The 20,937-nt window shown below is 39.1% G+C and overlaps 1 protein-coding gene across 2 annotated transcripts in view; it reads right to left on the bottom strand.

The window, feature by feature from the left end:
• The window catches only part of FRAS1 (Fraser extracellular matrix complex subunit 1), a 504,323-nt gene that overhangs the window by 137,769 nt on the left and 345,617 nt on the right, over positions 1 to 20,937 (bottom strand). For both annotated transcript variants that reach the window (XM_043447950.1, XM_043447951.1), the window contains 3 exons: positions 20,148 to 20,474; positions 8,919 to 9,072; positions 2,583 to 2,761 (listed from right to left, as the gene is read on the bottom strand). In XM_043447950.1, coding sequence (XP_043303885.1) covers positions 2,583 to 2,761; positions 8,919 to 9,072; positions 20,148 to 20,474 — 660 coding nt within the window. The remainder of the gene's footprint in view (positions 1 to 2,582; positions 2,762 to 8,918; positions 9,073 to 20,147; positions 20,475 to 20,937) is intronic.

Here is a 20,937-nt window from a genome sequence, read left to right as displayed (position 1 = left end):
AAGTCTCAGTTCAGTTCAGTTCAGCCGCTCGTTGTGTCTGACTCTGCGACCCCATGAATCGCAGCACGCCAGGCCTCCCTGTCCATCACCAACTCCCGGAGTTTACTCAGACTCATGCCCATAGAGTCGGTGATGCCATCCAGCCATCTCATCCTCTGTCATCCCCTCCTCCTGCTGCCCCCAATCCTTCCCAGCATCAGGGTCTTTTCCAATGAGTCAACTCTTCACATCAGGTGGCCAAAGTACTGGAGTTTCAGCTTCAGCATCAGTCCTTCCAGTGAACACCCAGGACTGATCTCCTTTAGGATGGACTGTTGGATCTCCTTGCAGTTTAAGGGTTTCTCAAGAGTCTTCTCCAACACCACAGTTCAAAAGCATCAATTTTTTGGTGCTCAGCTTTCTTCACAGTCCAACTCTCACATCCTTATCAAGTCTAGAATCTTATAATCAGTCAATTCCTCTTTTGTGTCTATTGATGTTTTCCTTTTGCTTCTCTCATACTTCACCAGCTTCTTGAATTTAGTATTTAGCCCATTCATTTTCATGCTTTTCTGCTCAATAATAAGAGCTTAAGGCCATCAATTTTCTTCTGAATATTACTTTGTCCACATCATTTAAGTTTTGATATGTTGTTTCCTCCTAATCAATATTTCTTAACAGTTTTAGAATTAGGAATTATTGAGAAATTCCAAATGGTTTGATTTTTTTTACCCTTTTATTATTAATTTCTAATCATATTTCATAACAGAGAATGTGCCCAGTATAATTTCTTGTTCTGTAATTTACTGACAGAATAAATTAAACCAGCCTTATGGTCTGGTTGCTACAGTTTGCTCAGGCTACTCTAACAAAAATACCATAGACTGGGTGGTTTCTAAATAATAGAAATGTAATTCTCACAGTTCTGGAGCCTGGAGGTCTGAAATCAGGGTACCAGTATGGTTGGGTTCTGGTGAGGGCCCTCTTCTGGGTTGTAGAATGCAGATTTTTCATCACATCCCCATGGAGGACAGCAGAGATTGGAAGCAAGCACTCCTGTGACTCCTGTAAGTAAACTAATCCCATTCATGAGGGTACAACCCTCTTGTGTGTGTGTGTGTTAGTCCCTCAGTTATGTCTGACTCTTTGCAACCCCATGGATTGTAGCCCACCAGGCTTCTCTGTACATGGGATTTGCCAGGCAAGAATACTGGAGTGGACTGCCTTCTCCAGACAACCCTCAAGACCTCATCTAATTCTAATTAGAGGCATCACCTCCATATCCCATCACATAGATGGGTAAGATTTCAACATACGAACTTTGGTTGGACACATTCAGTCTACAGCACTGGTATCTGGCTAACCTAAATAAATGATAGTCACACACCCTTACACAGTAATAGGCAGTATTCTAAATGCTTTATCTGTATTAACTCATTAAATCCTTCAGTTCAGTTCAGTCGCTCAGTTGTATCCGACTCTTTGCGACCCCATGAATCGCAGCACGCCAGGCCTCCCTGTCCATCACCAACTCCCGGAGTTTACTCAAACTCATGTCCACGGAGTCAGTGATGCCATCCAACCATCTCATCCTCTGTCGCCCCCTTCTCCTCATGCCCCCAATGCCTCCCAGCATCAGGGTCTTTTTCAATGAGTCAGATCTTCGCATGAGGTGGCCAAAGTACTAGAGTTTCAGCTTCAGCATCAGTCCTTCCAATGAACACCCAGGACTGATCTCCTTTAGGATGGACTGGCTGGATCTCCTTGCAGTCCAAGGGACTCTCAAGAGTCTTCTCCAACACCACAGTTCAAAAGCATCAATTCTTCTGCACTCAGCTTTCTTCACAGTCCAACTCTCACATCCAAACATGACCACTGGAAAAACCATAGCCTTGACTAGATGGACCATTGTTGGCAATGCAATGTCTCTGCTTTTTAATATGCTATCTAGGTTGGTCATAACTTTCCTCCCAAGGAGTAAGCATCTTTTAATTTTATGGCTGCAATCACCAACTGCAGTGATTCTGGAGCCCCCCAAAATAAAGTCTGACACTGTTTCCACTGTTTTCCCATCCATTTCCCATGAAGTGATGGGACCAGATACCATGATCTTAGTTTAAATCCTTACAACTCATTAAATCCATGCAATCCTATTTTACAGATGAGAAAACTGAAGTTCAAGGATTTCACCAAGTAATTTTTCCAAAGCTAGTACATGGCAGAAGTAAAACATAAACCCAGTAAGTTTGGCTGCTAAACCCATGACCTTATCATAAGATGGTAAATGTTTCAAAAACATGTGAAAAAAGAAAATAAGATTTGTTTCCTCCATATGGCATTTGAACATTTTGAAAATACTTTTTGCCAAACACTTTAGCAATTATCTATTATAAATCTCTTTGCTATGAAATGATGTAGAGATCATAAGGCTGAATTGGCAAATTAATTAAAAATAAATCTCTTGATGCTACTAGTTACATTTTTTTCCCTCCCAAATGTGACTTGCAGGCAATCATAGAAAATGACTTGGATCATTTATAAATAAGGGTGATGATTTTCATCAGATCATCCAAACATCAGAAAATTCAGGAAGCAGAGGGTACCTGAAAGTGGAAGGAGTCACTCTGGGCTGGGACCCCTGAGTGCCTGTACCACACGATACCTTCATTGATATCTTGCTGGGTGAAGGTGCTGGTGGGAGTTGCTGTCCTCCCATCAGGCAGGTGCTGCCCTCCATCTGCAGGGCTGTCTGCAGGCATATTAACCAGAAGGACCACCTCCCCTAGGAAAAACACATAGTTAGGGAGGACCCTGGGAAAGGGAAAAGTCAATCAGAACTTTCATCTCCTTCTCTATCACTTTTTTTTTTTTTAACAAAAAAGATATGATGCACTTCTTTATTTTTATCTAAGGTGAAGCAAAGGACATAAACACAGAACTCAGTAGATGTCATCAAAACCACCTTTAGACAAAAAATACCCAGTCTTTCAGTTAAAAAAGCTAAAAGCCATTCAAGGGCAATTCATGTATGAAGTTACTGACTTGTGTCTATTAACATTATATAAGAAGACTCTGATAGTCGTGAACATTGCAAATACTGGGCATTGAATAGATCCATTTTACCCACAACTTCCTATGAACAGCAAATGTTTTCTAATCAGGAAACTTTTGGTGTAAACAAAAGGGGAAACTAGAAAAAATCAGAAAAAAGTATTCTTGGAAGAATTCTATGCAGTGAAAATAATAATACCTAATACTGGAATACATATGACAGGTTCTGCATGAAGCACCTCAGCAGTGGTTCAAACCCAGCTCCACCAAATAGAGTTGGGTAAGCTTACGTATGTACTATAAGTCTCTGTCCCTCATTGGTGAAAACAGAATAATAGTACATACTTCATAGGTGCTTAAAAAGAATGTTGGTTATCCTTATTGCGTTTACTTAATCCTCCTGAAGATATTATCATCTGCATTTTAAAGACAAAATTCTTTGTGCTCAGAAAAGTTCAAGAATTTGTTTGAGGTCACGCAGATCCGAAGTGGAGGAGCTGAGATTTGAATCTGAAGCTCATTTTCCTAGTCGTGAAACTCTGCTACCAATCATGATTATTTTATGTTCACAGGCCAACATTTACCTTGATAAATAACTGATCTTATTTTTTCCTTCTTCACTCTCTAAACTTTATTAGAATTGAAGTAATAAAATCTACATCTAAACACCACCACAAACACCAATCTGTTTCTATTGTTTATTCTTCACCTGGAGCTACTATTTTCTTAAAGTGAGATTGCAAATTCAGAGGTGTTATAGAAACAATCAAAATTTCACAAGGAGAATGTTCCTTCAAGTGAAGGCCAAGGAGAAGAATGGATGTGGTTTAGGAAGGAGGGGACATGGGTGTACCTATGGCTGATTCTTGTTGATGTTTGACAGAAAACAACAAAATTCTGCAAAGCAATTATCCTTCAACTAAAAAGTAAATAAAAAAAACAGAAGTCGCATTCTTGTGAAAATGAATCTTAACAGTAAATCCGAAAGAAGCCTCTCTACCACTCTATTAAGAGGGAGAGAATAGTGTATACGTGTGTGTGTGAGAGAGAGAGAGAGACAGAGACAGAGACAGAGAGAGACAGAGAAAGAGAAAGAAAGAAACTGCACATATCTTTTAAATGTTCTGTAGGAAAAAACCAGATCTTGGTGCACTAGACATATTGGGTGATTAACAGTACACTTAGATTACCCTAGAGAAATTAGTTTTCTTTCTCAAAGGAAATACTGATTCTAATATTAACATGCACCAACTTCAAGTTGAAAATGAACATAATATCCTGGATAGTGATGAAATACTGAAGTAATAGAAAAACATCAATATTCTTATTAAAATAATCATGTGTAAAATCAACTCACTCTAGTTCTTTCTTGGACTGTTTCTCATTTGTACCTAAGTCACAAATTCCATTACCCATCTCTTGCTGGTTCAACTTCTGTTCATAAGACCTTGTTAATAAACATGCTTTCCCAGGATGTGGACTGCTTATGAATGTGGGTAGTTGCAAAATATTCTTACAGGAGATTTCCACAATGAAAATATGGAGAATAGAAAAATACATAAAGATCAATTTACTAGATATTCTGCTTTATAACAGGAAAGCTAATTAAGCAGGGTTTTCTTAACAAGTCCTAATTAAATAAACCTATTTTCCAGATTAAAAAAACCCATTGCCCTGCTATGCAGATTAACAAGAATCATAAGATATTGACTAATCTCATTAATTTCAACCCAGTAAACAGTCAGTGAGCACCTGCTAGATGCTAACTACTGTGGTCAGCCCTTTGGGATGGGGGACTCAAAGATCAGTAAGATGCAGTTCCTGCCTCTGGAGATCAGCCCCAGAAGCAACTGGGAGCCACGGTGAGAGTTTCAGTAGGTTAATGGCAAGAACTGATTTAGTAGAACACAGAATGCATGAGAAAGTTCTGTGAAAGAGGCTGGATTTTAATTCAGAAAACCAATAACAACAGTAGCTAATATTTATGTGGAGAGTTTGACCAATTACAAAGTTGCTGCAAAACCCAGATGAAATAAACTCAAGTAACAGAGGTAAGATCAGAAAGACATAAACAGATACTAGAATCATTAAGGGAGTGGAAGCAAAATTTAACAAAGTGGCTGTAAAGGGTAAGAACGAGGGAGGAATCAGATAATCACCTATTAGGTTGGGTGATGAGTAAGGAAGTGAGGCCACTAATGGGATGAGCAGGTAGAAAAGAAGATGAGGAATTCAGCACTGGGTATGTGGAATCCAAGATCTCTTTGTGACAAGCCCACAAGTAGACAGGGAGAAATACTGATATTTTGTGGGGTTCACTCCTTGCAGGTGAGAGCTTTTGCATTATAACTCATCTCTGCTTTTATCATAGTGTGACAAAATACAAGGAGATGATTCTTTAAATATATGAGAATCCAGGTTTAAAAAACAGTCCAGGCTTAAAAAGTAGAAAATGATATCTACTAGTGATTTCCTTGATATTAAAGTCAATATTTTAACCAAGAATCTTGAAGGGGAAATGTAATAGGTTTTAAGAATTGGAATCACAATGAATTATTTTGGGGTTGAGATAATTTGCATTGAAGTTTCCTTACACTATGCTAAATAACCTAGAATTGGCAATGTAAGTCAGATTCTCCCTCAAATGATACTCAAGTTGCTTCAATAAAACCATCTCATTTAATTTACTCTCAAATTTGCTAAAGGTACACATATTAATCAACTTGCCTAAACTTACATTTGAAAAAAGTGGTGAGTCTGCAAATAGTGGAACATGGGTCCTTTATGCACACACTATACGAACAATTTACGTTGGATTCAGTTACACAGTCAGGTCTTCACCAAAGCCTAAAGCTCAACTGGAACATTCCAGTGTGATGAGGGAGTGCATAGTAGCTAGGGAGGCTCTGAGGTAAGGGCTCCATAATTCACAAAACCAGGATAGATGGGTGTAAGTAGATTTGTGTTAAGTGGGCTTCTGGTTCCCACCACCTTTTTCACTCTTGAATGGTTCCTAAGGGTAATGTGATTTGATTATTACCAGTGGGGAGCTCTGAACACACAGAAATAGGATTATGTTCCTAGGAAGAAGTTAATTAAGAGAGTTATGGTAGAAAAGGGTCAAAATCAAGTCTGTATGGCATTTATCAAGCTGAAATGGCTTGAAAATCACCTCATTGAGCATTGTTCCATTTAATACTTTAACAGAATATTGGGATATTTGGATACCTTTAAGAAATTTAACTTCCTGATTGTTTTTATGATCAAGATAAAGGTAAAGAAGACCCAGAGGGATTGGGTAGAGAGGGAGGTGGGAGGGGGAATCAGGATGGGGAATACATGTAAATTCATGGCTGATTCATGTCAATGTATGACAAGACCCACTGCGGTATTGTAGAGTGATTAGCCTCCAACTAATAAAAATAAATGAAAAAAAAATAATAAAGAATTTAATATATCAAATGAGTCAAAGATTTTTAGAGCTGAAAAGACTTAAACATTGTCTAGCTTAAAATCAGTGGGTGAAATATGGCAAAGTTGAATAAGGTCTGTGACCTAATTAGTAGCATTGTAGTAGTGCTGATTTTCTGGTTTTAATTATTGTTCTATGGTGGTGGTGGTGGTTTAATCACTTCTTCATGTCCAACTTTTTGCCACCCCAGAGACTGTAGCCTGCCAGGCTCCTCTGTCCCTGGGATTTTCTAGGTAAGAATACTGGAATGGGTCGCCATTTCCACCTCCAGGGGATCTTCCCCATCCAGGGATCAAACCTGGGTCTCCTACATTGCAGGCAGATTCTTTACCAAGTAAGCCACCAGGAAAGCCCATTGTTCTATGGTTATGTAAGATGTTAATATTCGGGGGAGTGGTTAAAGCATATTCAAGAGCTTTTTTGCACTATTTTTGCAACTTTTCAGTAAGTCTAAAATTATTTTTAAGTAGTTCCATCTTTCAAAGAAACCTATGGCTCAAGGGGGTCCACTTGCCTTCCTCAAGGTTATACATCTATAATAAACTACAGTTCAGCTAGACTGATTGTTTTATAATTTTGTCAATTATTGATTAGATTGTGACTTTTAATGCCTTCGTGGACTCTAGAGTTATTCTTAAACAATACTGAGTTAATTTTTTCTTCACCAGAGAAAATATATAATTTTAAGAATCTGATAACCTGAGGAAAAATGAATTATTATTTCTCTACTATTTAATCACACCAAGCAATTTTAATGACCACAATTCTCATTTTCAAGTAATTACTTATTTCTTTTAAAAAAATCTGCCTGTCTGTTGTTTTCACTTTTTATAACATTTTATCTTCTTACAGTTCCAGTTCCTTCTTCTGTGTTTTTAAATCTTTTAAAATATGCTTATTTCATAGTTTTTGAAAGCTTGCTCCTTCATTTGAAATTCTTTGGGTTTTAATCTTCTTGTTTGCTTTGGCTATGGTACTACAGATTGTTTCCTCATATGTTCTGTAATTTTGAGTTCTGAGCTAATCTTCAGTGGTTTTATCTGTGAGAATCCATGCCATCTGGAGTTAAGAGTGGGCATTCCACAATAGTTTCTACTATTTTCTGCAAGGGACACAAGAAGTATCATTGGCCTGAGATCAATTTCCACATTAATGCCTCAGCTTTGGGTTTCTCAGACAGTGTACATGGTATAATGGAACTTTGGGTCTTCAGGAGACAAAGGCCTAAAGTTCTGAATTCTTAGCAGGCATTTTTTGTTCTGTTCTGAGCCCTGGGAAACACTGGTAGTTTCTTTACCATCTATCTGTGCTGGTGAGCTTCTTGTCTTAATTCCAGCTTTCTGTGTCTGCATGGGCATTAAATCCCAAGCCCCCCACGTTATTGCGACACATACAACCCCTCTCAGAGAAGACATGCCCTCAGCTCCTGCCCAGATTTGCAGTCCCTTCTCTGTTTCTTGCACCTGGAGATTCTTCTATATCCTTGAGGGATCAGCTATGAGAGCCTTTTAGTTCTTCATCTCCTTTACCCATCATTTCTAGGTGAGAATGACAGGTTATCACACTCTACTATCTGTCTGGAAGTGGAAGTAATGATGGAAAACTTGAGAAATGTTTTTATGTAAAGTTTTTTGTTTTTGTTTTTTTTTAAAAAGAAAGGGCTCAAGAAGAAAGCAGGTGATGGGAGAATTTCCTAGTGGTCCAGGGGTTAGGACTTGGCATTTTCACTGCTGGGGCCAGGGTTCAGTTCCTGGATGGGGAACTTTCACAAGACAGGTGACAAAAGAAAAGAAAAGAAAAAATCAGTGATGGACACAAGGTAGAGTTTAAGAGCCTGAACTTTGACATTAAACTGACATAATGCTAGCCAGGTGACTTTTAACAAGTTATGCTCTCTGTAAAAGGGATTTGTTTATTTAAAAAAATTTTTTTTAGCATCTTGTAATCCTTTTAATTAAAACAGGTGTTTTAAACATATATCTTTCTTCCCATATATCATTATTTTGAAGGACAGATGCCTAGAAGGGGATTATTATTCAAATTATCTGTGAATTTGATACAAAGTGCTAATTTGTATGGTAGTAAAGTCTGGATTAATTTAGCTCCCACCATCTATGAAGAAAGAGACTCAGTTTTTCATATTCCCACTGTGCTCTATCTCACCCTCAGGTGCATTGGCTCTAAAGGGAAGTTGTTTTAAAACTTACATTTTAGGTTTAAACATACTATGTTTGCATCATTTAGCATACTATTCAGTACCTGATATGGACACAGTGTGATAGAACTCTTTGATTATTCTTTCTTTAAAGGGGATGTGTTTGAAAGACAAGTTCATTGGAAACACAACCTTTCTGTGTGACATCACACAGAAGCAAGTCTGAGACTGCTGAAAGCAAGGGAGGGAAAAAAAAGTTACCAAATTGGGGGTGGTCCTGTGTGATTTTGTAGATGATTTCTGAGGCACTGGCACCTGGAGCTTCTGCCTGTAGGATTCTGTTGGTAATCTGCAGCATCCCACCTTCTGGAACCCACACCATTGAATTAGCCACAAGCCGAAGACCTCGATCATTCTGGAATAGAGAGAGAGTACAGCATTAGGTTCCCTGGTTCGTATCCGGGTGCCCCCTCAGTGATTTTGGCTTCCCTGGTGGCTCTGTGGTAAAGAGTTCACCTGCCAATGCAGGACATGAGGGTTCAATCCCTGGGTCAGGAGCAGGAATGGAAAAGGAAATGGCAACCGAGTTCAATACTCCTGCCTGGAAAATCCAATGGACAGAGAAGCCTGGCAGGCTACAGTCCACGCAATCACAAAAGAATTGGCTGCAACTGAACAACAACAACAAAAAATAAGGTATCAGTCTTTAAAAATATAAGTTATTAGGTCCTATTCCTGCTAAATGTTGTCTAAAAAGAGAGATTCATATCTTTAGAGTCACACTGTGAACAATATGCATATGTGTAGATATATACATGCATAAGTTTATAGGTATGTATGTATATATCCTGCTTTTTTCTTCTAATTTCTCATGAGCAAATAACTTGTATCATTTAGAAAGACTAAGTCTCTCTATTTCTTTATTTCATTTGTCCATCTAACTGTCCTTCCATCCTCCCCATCCCCCTATATTCAACAACTATGCATTAAGCATCTATTATATGCCAGATCTTTTGCTGGAGGACTGAGGTATATAAGGCTGGTTGAAATAAGACCTCAGTTTCAGAACCTACAGTCTAGTTGGGCAGACAGAAATATAAATAGTTAGGATGCATCACAAGTGAGGCTTCAGCAGGGCACTGTGAGAGAATAAAGGAGACAGGAGATATCCTCTTTGGGGAAGGAATGTTCAGGAAGGCTTTCCTATGGAAATGCCACTTAATTCTTGAATGACAGAAAAAGGCTTTGTCTAAGAGAATAAGAGAAACAGACTCCAGGAAGAGGGCCTAGCCTAAGCGAAGATATTAGCCAGTGCAATGTGTGCTTAATAAACTATCCAAGTGTCTGGACAAGAAGAATCTAGGGAGCCAGGGGAAGTGAGTGACAGTCGCTCAGTTGTGTCTGACTCTTCGCGACCCCACTGACCGTGGCCTGTCGTGCTCCTCTGTCCATGGAATTCTCCAGGCAAGAATACTGAAGTGGGTTGCTATTTCTTCCTCCAGGGGATCTTCCTGACCCAGGGATCCAACCCGGGTCTGCCGCATTGCAGGCAGATTCTTTACCATCTGAGCCACCAGGGAAGCCAGAGCCAGGGGAGGGGATGAATAAAAAGTGAACTTAATGTTGGCTAGGAGAAGGTAGAAGCTGCACTGAAAGTCTCACTTTAGCTTGTAGGCACTGTAAAATCAACATGAATCTTCAGGGAAGGAGGAGGATGATCAGGTCTGGGTTTTAGAGAACCTCCAACAGCAAGAGATGGTAGGAACTAGGGCTGGGATGAATCTGGGGCTGGAGAAAACATTTAACAAGTTCTTGTAACGGCTTAGGTGAGGGAAGACAAAGATGACTGCGGTGGGAATGAATAGTGTTTTTAATTTCTATCTCCTATACTTTAAAAAAAGAGGAACAGATTCCAGAAACACTGCAGAGGCCAAACTGATGGGCCTGGATGACTGATCGAAAGTGAAGCCCTTAGAAGCATCAGTAGGGAACAGCTGACTGGTAGAAATCACTTCGTTAGTGCCCGAGAAGGCAACCATTCTAATTGCTAAAGCTAATGTCATTAAAAAATGCTGCCACTCCTGATTTGCAAGCGCACACCTCTTCCAAAGCTTCCTAATTGACATTTTCCACAGGATGGGATTAGTGAGACAGCCTGTGTTCTGTTTTCACTTTTCCTACTTGCACAATCGGTAAATCTGATGTTTCAAAATAGGGTATTTCAGAAGGGATGTTATTTTAAATGATTGCTGTTTCAAATATGCCAATAAATAGGACAGAGCAAACAGCATGCCCAGGAGGAGAATATTCGGAACAGAAGACAACAAGTATTCCTTTGCTGTCACTTGAATGAGAGCATTTGCCCCTCTCAGGAGGTGGCCAAGGCCACTTTTACCACAATCACTGAGAAACTAAGTCGGTGCCCTGGAGAATGTGGTTGCTGTTGCCAACACACCTTCTATGTGATTGGTAATCAAGGGCAAAATCACACTGAATTTTCACAATTCAGATGGCATATTATTTATAGAAAGTGAAAGTGAAGTCGCTCAGTCATGTCTGACTCTTTGTGACCCCAAGGAGTGTAGCCCACCAGGCTCCGTGGTCCATAGGATTTTCCAGGCAAGAATACTGGAGTGGGCTGCCATTTCCTTCTCCATATGAAAACATCAAGACACACCAAAAACTTGGCCTGTCACCTACCAGAATTCTGGGGGAAAGGGCCCTATTAACTGTGTGTGTGTGTGTTAGTTGCTCAGTCATGTCTGACTCTTTGCAACCCCATGGACTGTAGCCTGCCAAGCTCCTCTGTCCATGGGATTCTCCAGGCAAGAATACTGGAGTGGGTTTACATTTCCTTCTCCACTATTAATTCTAGCAGATTATATAACATAATAATTACCTGAACCCAGGAATACTAATTGCTAGAAATCTTTCTAATAGCAGCAGCCTCATCACACTTGATTGTGTGATGGAGATCAGTCACACACCAACCACCATTTTCTTGGACTGATGAATAGTGTGGTTTTTCACATTCCAAACAAGTAAATAAGCACTGTGTCCTGAATGCACATCCCCAGATGTCTCTTCTACTGCATTTCTATATCGACTACACTTTATCAATGCAATTCTTTATAACTCCTGAGTTAATTTTTAAGAAACAGTCCTTTTTGCAACTCAGTGTTCAGAAACCAGCACCATCTGGAAGCTTCTTACAATTTCAGACTCTCAGGCTCCATCCCAGATCTTCTGAAGTAGAATCTTCATTTTAATTTTTTACTAGTTTTATTGAAGTATACTTGACAAAGAAAAATTGTATATATTTAAAGTATATAACTTACCTGGTGGCTCAGAAGTAAAGAATCTACCTGCAATGCAGAAGACCTGGGTTCAGTCTCTGGGTTGGGAAGATCCCCTGGAGGAGGGCATGACAACCCACACCAGTATTCTTGCCTGGAGAATCCCATGGACAGAAGAGCCTGGCAGGCTACAGTTCATGGGGTCACAAAAAGTCGGACACCCCTAAGCAACTAACACTTACTTACTTAAGGTATATAACATGATGTTTTGATGTATGTATGTATAAATTGTGAAACGATGAACAATCAAGCTAATTAAGTCTTCCACCATCTCACAGTTACAGATTTTTGTGTGTGATGAAAACACTGAAGATCAACTCTCTTAGCAAGTGTACAATACAGAATTCTTAAGTATAATCACCATGCTGTACATTGGATCTACAGAATTATTCATCACTTATGACAGAATCTTTCTACTCTTTGACCAACATCTCCTGGTTTCCCCCACTCCTAGCAGCCATCATTTTACACTGTTTTTATGAGTTCAAATTCTTTGGATTACAAATGTGAGATAGTGCAGTCTGTGTGGGCTTCCCTTGTGGCTCAGCTGGTAAAGAATCTGCCTGCAATGGGAGAGACCTGGGTTTGATCCCTAGGTTGAGATGATTGCCTGGAGAAGGGAAAGGCTACCCAGTCCAGTATTCTGGCCTGGAGAATTCCATGGACTGTATATTCCATGGGGTTGTAAAGAGTTGGACATGAATGACCAACCTTCACTTTCAGCTTATTTTATAAGCTCATGTCTGCGGTCACAAATGACAGCATTTTTTTCTTTTTAAAGGCTGAGTAACATTCCATTGTATATACAACCACATTTCCTTTATCCAGTCATCCACACTTAGGCTGTTTTATATCCTGGCTATTGTAAATAGCCCTGCCATAAACATGGGAGTGCAGATATCTCTTTGAGACACTGACTTCATTTCCTTTGGACATATATCCAGAAATGGGATTGCTGGATCATACAGTGATTTTATTTTTAACCTTTAAGGAACATCCATACTGTTTTCCATAGCAGCTATACCAACTTAGAATTCCACCAATGGTATATAAAGGTTCCCTTTTCTCCATACCTTCACCAATACTTGCTATTTGTGCCTTTTTGAGAACAACCTTCTAACAGATGTAAGGCGATATCTCAGTGGTTTTGATTTGTCTTTTCCTAATTAGTGATTTTGAGCCCCTTTTCATGAATCTGTTGGCCACTTGTATGTCTTCTCTGAAAAATGTCTATGCACCTTCTTAGCTCCTTTTTAAATCTCTTTTTTTTTTTTAGCTATTGAGTTGAGTTCCGTGTATATTTTAGATATTAACCCCTTATTGGATAGATGTTTTCAAAATTTTCTCCCATTCTTTACTTTGCCTTTTCATTTTGTTGATAGTTTCCTTTGGGCACAGCATTTTAGTCCCACTTATGTTTAAATAAGATCCCCAGGAGATATGGAATCATGCTAAAGTGTGAGAAGTCTGGCCCAAGGACAGAGATCACAATGGGTTTAGAATGCTTCTCCCAAACTCCACAGACAAGCCTTTAAGAATATTTACATTTATAACAGAGTAATACATATGTCTCTGTTTTGGGACTGTTTGTTGACAGGACTTAAGAAGAAATGGACAACCATCCAAGGAAAAGAAGTATAATTCTTCCCATTTATTATAATAAAGATGATTTTGTCAGTTGCTTTCTTTTGGGAGAGGATCCAGGGAAGATTCAAGAAGAGAAGAATAGAAGTCTGTGCACCGTCTTTTTCTACAGCTAACATGTCCTAAACAAATTTGAACCTACTTTCCCCAGTGGTTCTGACATTTTGCAATTTCTTTATCTCCTTATACAGGCACACCTTGGAGATACTGTGGATTTGGTTCCAGACCACTGCAATAAAGCAAATATAGCAATAAAATGAGTCACACAATTTTTTTGGTTTCCCAGTACATATAAAAATTATGATGTACCTTATGGGGCTTCCCTGGTGGCTCAGATGGTAAAGAATCTGCCTGCAATGCAGGAGACCTGGGTTCGATGCCTGAGTCAGGGAGATCCCCCTGGAGAAGGAAATGACAACCCACTCCAGTATTCTTGCCTAGAGAATTCCATGGACACAGGAGCCTGGCAGGCTACAGTCCATGGGGTTGCAAAGAATTGGACGTGACTGAGCAACTAACACTTTCACTTTACATTATACTATAGTCCATTAAGTGTCTAAAAAAACCAATGTACATACCTTAATTAAAATTTATTGCAAAAAATGCTAACCATCATCTGAGCCTTTAGCATGTCATAATCTTTAATAGTAACACCCCAAATCACTGATTACCATAACAAATATAATACTAATTTAAAACCTTGAAATATTGCAAAAATTACCAAACCGCGTTACAAAGACATGAAGTGAGCAAATGCTGTTGGAAAAATGGCCCTGACAGATTTGCTATAAATCTTCAATTTGTAAAAAAACATAGTATTTGCAAAGCACAATAAAATGAAGTATGCCTATAGGTTTTTTTTTTTTTTAATGGTACACATATCCTTCTAAGTTCAAGAAATTAGCCATAATTTCAGTTGAAGAATCTTCTGCCTAGTGATGTTTTATATACAGGGCACTACATGAGAAGGGAATGAAATATCAACAATCGGATATGGGGGGATAATTAAAATAGTGATTTAAATTAAATAGTTCTAATTAATTTCATAAAACAACAGGCATACAGAAATGCTGGTAATAAAGTTTAGCTATTATATGCTGTATCACAAACCAAGATTTTAATTTTGTAAACTAGAAGTAAAGGCTTATGACTTTATCATTTGGAGGAAAAATCCCACAAACAAAATGTAAACTCCCTCCCTCCCTCCCCAGTTAAAGATTGGAACATAAATGATGAGCTCAACTATGATGGTGCACATCAACCCAACTTTATTCAATAGAAAATGATTATAATTGGATATAACAGCAACCTTCACATATTATTTATTCCATAAGAAATAATTTGTAATGGCTCATTTATACCATGGCTTTTAAAATTTAATCTTGGAGGTCATAGTGGATTTTAGGGAAGGATTATGTGAGGTGACACCTATAAGGTGAAACACAGATGCTGTCTACCAGAATGAAAAACAATGAAAAGATAACTGTATTGTTTTGTGTTTGCCAATGCATGTATATGCCTCAGAAACTGCAGCTTTGGGTCAAGAGTACAGAACCATTGTTCCATGTAGATTTCAACTGCTTTATAAACAAACAAATACATAAATATTTTGTAATCGACAAACACTTTTTGAGAGTATACTCTGAGTGATGTACCTTACAAGATACTAAATTGAACCACCTCAACAAGTCCAAAACAGGTGAAAACCTGATATGTGGTGAGGCTTTATTTATTTATGAGGTAGGAAGACTCTTTTTCAGGGAAATAAACATTTTCATGCCATTGATATTTATAACTCTCACCAACACCCTTGTAATCAAACTGTGTCCCTGTATGACAACCCATGGGAGGACAGGTTTTAAGAAAATTGAAGGAAAGCACAACAGGGCTTTTTAGCTGCACATGAGCCTTACCAAGGCCAAACAGCCAGAGAAGGCTTTCAGCAGTAGAATTTTCCATCCAGGTCATAGCATGACACTTGGGGGTTTTTAACATCAAAGCATTACCCAGTTGCAGAAAACTGCTCAGACAACAACAAATGAGGTCAGAAAGATCATCAGATTTATTGCCAAAGTAGAAAAAGAGGCATGATTTCCAGAGATGCTTTAATTAATGAAAAAGAAGGTAATTCCTTGAAAGCCCAGCAGTGGAGAGAAATCTGCCAATAACTAAGGCTTCTCCCTGCCCACATTTTAGCCCTTATTAGACCCCGATTGCTTTAGAATCGTATCTCTACAGGCTTGAGTTTGGTAATCCACCCAATTAAGGAAAGCCTATTCAGCAGAGCATTCTTTATTACCTTTTAATCTTTTTGAATTCTTTTGCCTCCTTCCCCCAACAGAACATGTTTTAACATCAGTCTTGGGCCTGTTTTCTCCTCAGCAACTCAGTACAAGCCTGGAGGGTAGCAGTCAAGTTTACTCACTGCCAGGCCAAGGATAAAAACATAAAGTTGGGGAAAGTGACATAGAATCTGGTAAATATGAGCGGAACCGACAGCTCTTAGCCACATTTTCAGATAGGCCATTCCAGCATCAGCAGAAGAGCCCAGTAGGCTGATGAATCTGATGCAAGGAATCTACTCAAAGGCAGGACCATGGGAACCACCTACCTCCAGCTGTTGCCTCCACCCATCTATCTCTCCATCCAACAGAAACGTACTAAGCTTCCATAATGTGTTTGGCTCAAGGCTCCAATACTGAAACAGTTCCTGCTCTCAACAAAGCTTCCTTTTTCCATCCCTCCTTCCCTTTCCATCTATCTTACTAGATTAAGTTTTATGTTGAACAACACTGGGATCAATTTGTACATTCATTCACTAAGAATTAGACCTAAAATCCTTGGTCATTCTATTTAAGCCACCAGCTAGATATCGGCCAGTAACTGTCCTCATCCCAAATTTAATACACAGGTAGCCTTGGGGTAAGGACTTTGATGTTCTCTTCAGAAATGGCTAGCAGAACAAAATCAATCATGGCTGACTATGTACCTGTTGGACACCATTAGCAGTTAAGGCAATTTTTTCTTCTCCAGCTTGAGTAGACATATGATTATAAATAGCTTCACTCATTTCAAGATGTGGTTAAGTCTACAGGGAAGATTTGGAGAGGCTTGGGGCCCAGACTGCTTGGATAGGACATTGAGAACTGACTAAATTATTGTCTCCATTCTGTCCATTAAGGGGATAAGAATATATATGACCAAAAACACTGGGGGGAAAATGAGCTAGAATGTAAAAAAGCCATATGGTCAAGTGTGAGGAGACAGAACATGCTTGATTTGAAATCTCAGATCCATCACTAAATAATTTTTGGGGAAATAAACATTTTTAAACCTCTTAAAATGCTTTTAAACCTCCTTTATTTCAGTTTCCCCTTTTGGAAAATTAAAGATAACAATTCGACAAATTCCCTATAATGATCTTGAAGATCAAAAAAAGTAATTCACATCAAGCATTACTGCCCAATGAAAGATAAAAAAAAATTCCTTCCACCAATAGTAGAATATCCTTTAGAGGTAATAAGGTTACATAGCCTCTATTTTAACCTTCTTCACTAGGATATTGTAAAGATGAGCAGAATAGATGTAAGAAAAAGCACTCTGAATTCCTAAAAGAAGATACAGAGGCATGGAAGGGGGAGGGTGGAAGGACAGTCACATGACCCCCAGCTTGTAGGCAGCATAAGAATTCTCAAGTTCTATGCTTAAGCCTAATTTATAAATTAAAATTCTGTTCTCCTTTGTCATGTTTTGGTATTTAAAACATCTAAAATCCTAGAAATACTCTTCAGTCATGGGTCATGATGGTGCAACACACTGTACTAAGTTCCAAACATGGAGATTGAAACCTCGGTAGGAAAGGTGGCTGCTAGGGTTGCACTGAAATCCTGTAACAATCTTAAAGAAACTAAGAAGGAAGAACAGAAAACTTTCTGTGTCTGTCTAGACTTCATCTCTTCAGAAGTAAGCCTCATCTCCCAGGGCAATTGCAAGAGGGTGATAATTAGGATTAGCTTCAAGGTGGCTATCTGCCAACTCGATCTCATCATCAGCCTTCGCTTCCTCCCACCCATCTCATCCCACCATCACTGTTTTCAACAGCTGAAAGTAATGAGACCAGAGACTGAGAAACCATCTGGCAAACCATATTAGATTCAGCTCTTCACCTTCGCGAGGATCAGTTGCAAATTGTAAGTGATCGCTGGTGAGAAAGTGACAAGTGATTTCTAAACTGTCCCCAGCAGACCAATCTCTCTAGCTAATCATCAGTGACACTCCAATAAGTGCTGATATTTGGAATGAGAAGTTGTAAAAAAAAAACTAAGTCTCCTAACCTGCCATCATGAGAAAGAGTCATTCTTGCTTTTACAGAGAAAAGAGCTTCGAGTGAAATATCATCAAGTAATACATGGCTTTGAAAATATTTTTTGATTAGCATGGGCTAGCCCATTTGTATTTCCCTAAATGTGGTGGCCATCCTATTAGCAGTATCCAAAACCTTTTATGTTGTACATGGATGAAATTGTGTAAAATGGCTATGTGTTAATTTTAATAAGTTGGAAAAAAATTTAATTCTACATTAAGTCCAGGATTTCACAAGTGCTATTTACTAGGAAGAAGTCATGATTTTAAAAAAGTAAGTTGGATCACTAATCATTAGGGAAATATAAACCAAAACTACAATGAAGTATCACCTCACACTGGTCAGAATGGCCACCATCAATAAAAAACCTACAAACAATAAATGCTGGAGAGGGTGTGGAGAAAAGGGAACCTCCCTACATTGTTGGTGGGAATGTAAATTGGTACAACCACTATGGAAAGCAGTATGGAGGTTCCTTAAAAACTAAATACAGAACTACAACATGGGTGGGAGGGGGGATCAGGATGGGGAACACATGTAAATCCATGGCTGATTCATGTGAATGTATGGCAAAAACCACTAAAATATTGTAAAGTAATTAGCCTCCAAATAATAAAAATAAATGAAAAAAAAAAAAGTATGACATGATCCAGCAATCTCACTACTGGGCATGTACCCTGAGAAAACTACAATTAGAAAAGATACATGCGCCCCAATGTTCACTGCAGCACTATTTACAATAGTTAAGACATGGGAGTAACCTAAATGCCCAACAACAGAAGAATGGATAAAGAAGATATGGTATATGTACCATTGTGTATATGTGGTACATGTACACAATGGAATAGTACTCAACCATAAAAAAGAACGAAACAATGCTATTTATGGACCTGATGGATGGACATGAATGGACCTGACTTAGAGATTGTCACACTGAGTAAAGTAAGTCAGACAGAGAAAGACAAATATATGAGATCACTTATATGTGGAATCTTAAAAAATGGTACAAATGAACTTATTTACAAAACAGAAACAGTCACAGATGTAGAAAACAAACTTATGGTTACCAAAAGGGAAAGGTGGGGGGGGGGGTTACAAATTAGGAGATTAGAATTGAGATACACACACTACTGTATATAAAATAGATAACTAACAGGGACCTGTCGCATAGCACCGGGGACTCTACTCCATACTCTGTAATGACGTACATGCGGAAAGAATTTAACGAAGAATTGAATATATGTATATGGATAACTGATTCATTTTGCTGCACACCTGAAACTGACACATTATAAATCTATACTCCATAAAAATTATTTTTTAAAAAGTGGTGGTCATGGTGCTTTAGTCACTAAGTCGTGTCCGACTCTTGCAATCCCATGGACTACAGCCTGCCAAGCTCTTCTGTCCATGGGATTCTCCAGGCAAGAATACTGGAGTGAGTTGCCATTTCCTTCTCCATTTAAAAAAGTAAGTTGATTCAAAAAAAAGTATTCAGTAAGTAATAGGACAGGCACTCGTGGATACAGCAAAAACACAGGGAGGTGGCATGGGGATGACTTAAGCTGAGAACCACTGCTCTTTACTGGGTACCTACCCTCTAGGCCAAGGATTCCTATGATTACTAAAAGAGAGAGTTTCCTCATCCTGTTTCAGCTGGGCTAACAGATGGCTGAACTCATCTTTTTTTGATTCATTACAATAAGCTGACTATAATAAGCTTCATATCACATGAACTATTTTAAAAGAGCAGATAAGAACAGGGATATACTTGATGCTTATGATCATGCTCAGGAAGGAAGCCAAAAAAATCAGTGGACAGTGAGGTATTTTCATGGCAGCAAGTCAACACAAAGGTTCAGAAGTGTCCCTTTTGCAGAGAACATGGGGGCAGTTCTTTTGGACCAAGGGTGCTCCAAACAAAATATACACCATCCTCCCGAGACTGAGTAATGTGTTCTTGTAATCTTTGAATGTCCTAAAAGAACCTCCATAATAGGTGCTTAATAAATGTTTGAATACATAAATAACTACCTGCATCTTAAATTTATAAACATTGCAAAACAACATCATTGATACAAGTTTACATCTAGGTGCAAGGAAACTAGCTTTAGGAATGAGGCCTACCTTGGGCACGGTCCTCACGTGAAACAGTATATTTTGGAAGGAATGTCCATCGTTGGCCTGCAAGACTGTGATGTCAGAAGTGCTATCCGAGCCATCGTGAACATACTGGAGAAGGCCCCTAGAGAGCTCGTCCAGACGAAACTGATAGATAGGGGCCGCGGAGGCCTGGAGCGTTTGGAGCAACTGGCCGTGAAGTGGAGGATCGAGCACTTGGACCACCACATCCTGTGGGTTGTCGTCATCTCTGATGTCAAGCAGCTGGGTGGTGATGGTTCCCCTCTCTCCTCTGTTGATGTGGAGGACCTCATTCCTCAGAACATAGGGGGCCTGTGGAGTTGAAGGGAAGGAGGAGAAGAGGCACTATTAGCAGGAAAAGAGAGGACACTCCAGGGGACCAGAAGTCAGTTGTGTGTAGCCTGATTGCTCTTTCTGAGCTTTTTAAGGAAATCTAGATGCTCCTGCCAAATGCAGAACTGTTGCATAGTCAAAGCATTTGTCAAAGGTGCAGTCAATCATAGCAAGCACTGCAAAGGAGGTTACTTCACACCTCTGGTTCTGAGGGTTTCTCAAGCCACTGTCTTGATTAACACAATATCCCCTGCATTATAACTGTGATCAGTGTTAGGGAACTCAGTTGCTTCATTCAGGAGACTATAATTCAAACAGATATATGTACCCCCTATGTTTATAACAGCACTTCTCACAATAGCCCAAATATGGAAACAACCTAAATGACCATCAACAAATGAATGGGTAAAGAAGATGTGTACATAAAAAGTTAGAGAAAGAC

The sequence above is a fragment of the Cervus canadensis genome, chromosome 26 (genome assembly GCF_019320065.1).
Source record: "Cervus canadensis isolate Bull #8, Minnesota chromosome 26, ASM1932006v1, whole genome shotgun sequence".
In the NCBI taxonomy this organism is placed as follows: domain Eukaryota; kingdom Metazoa; phylum Chordata; class Mammalia; order Artiodactyla; family Cervidae; genus Cervus; species Cervus canadensis.
This window is presented reverse-complemented; position numbering and strand designations above follow the sequence as displayed.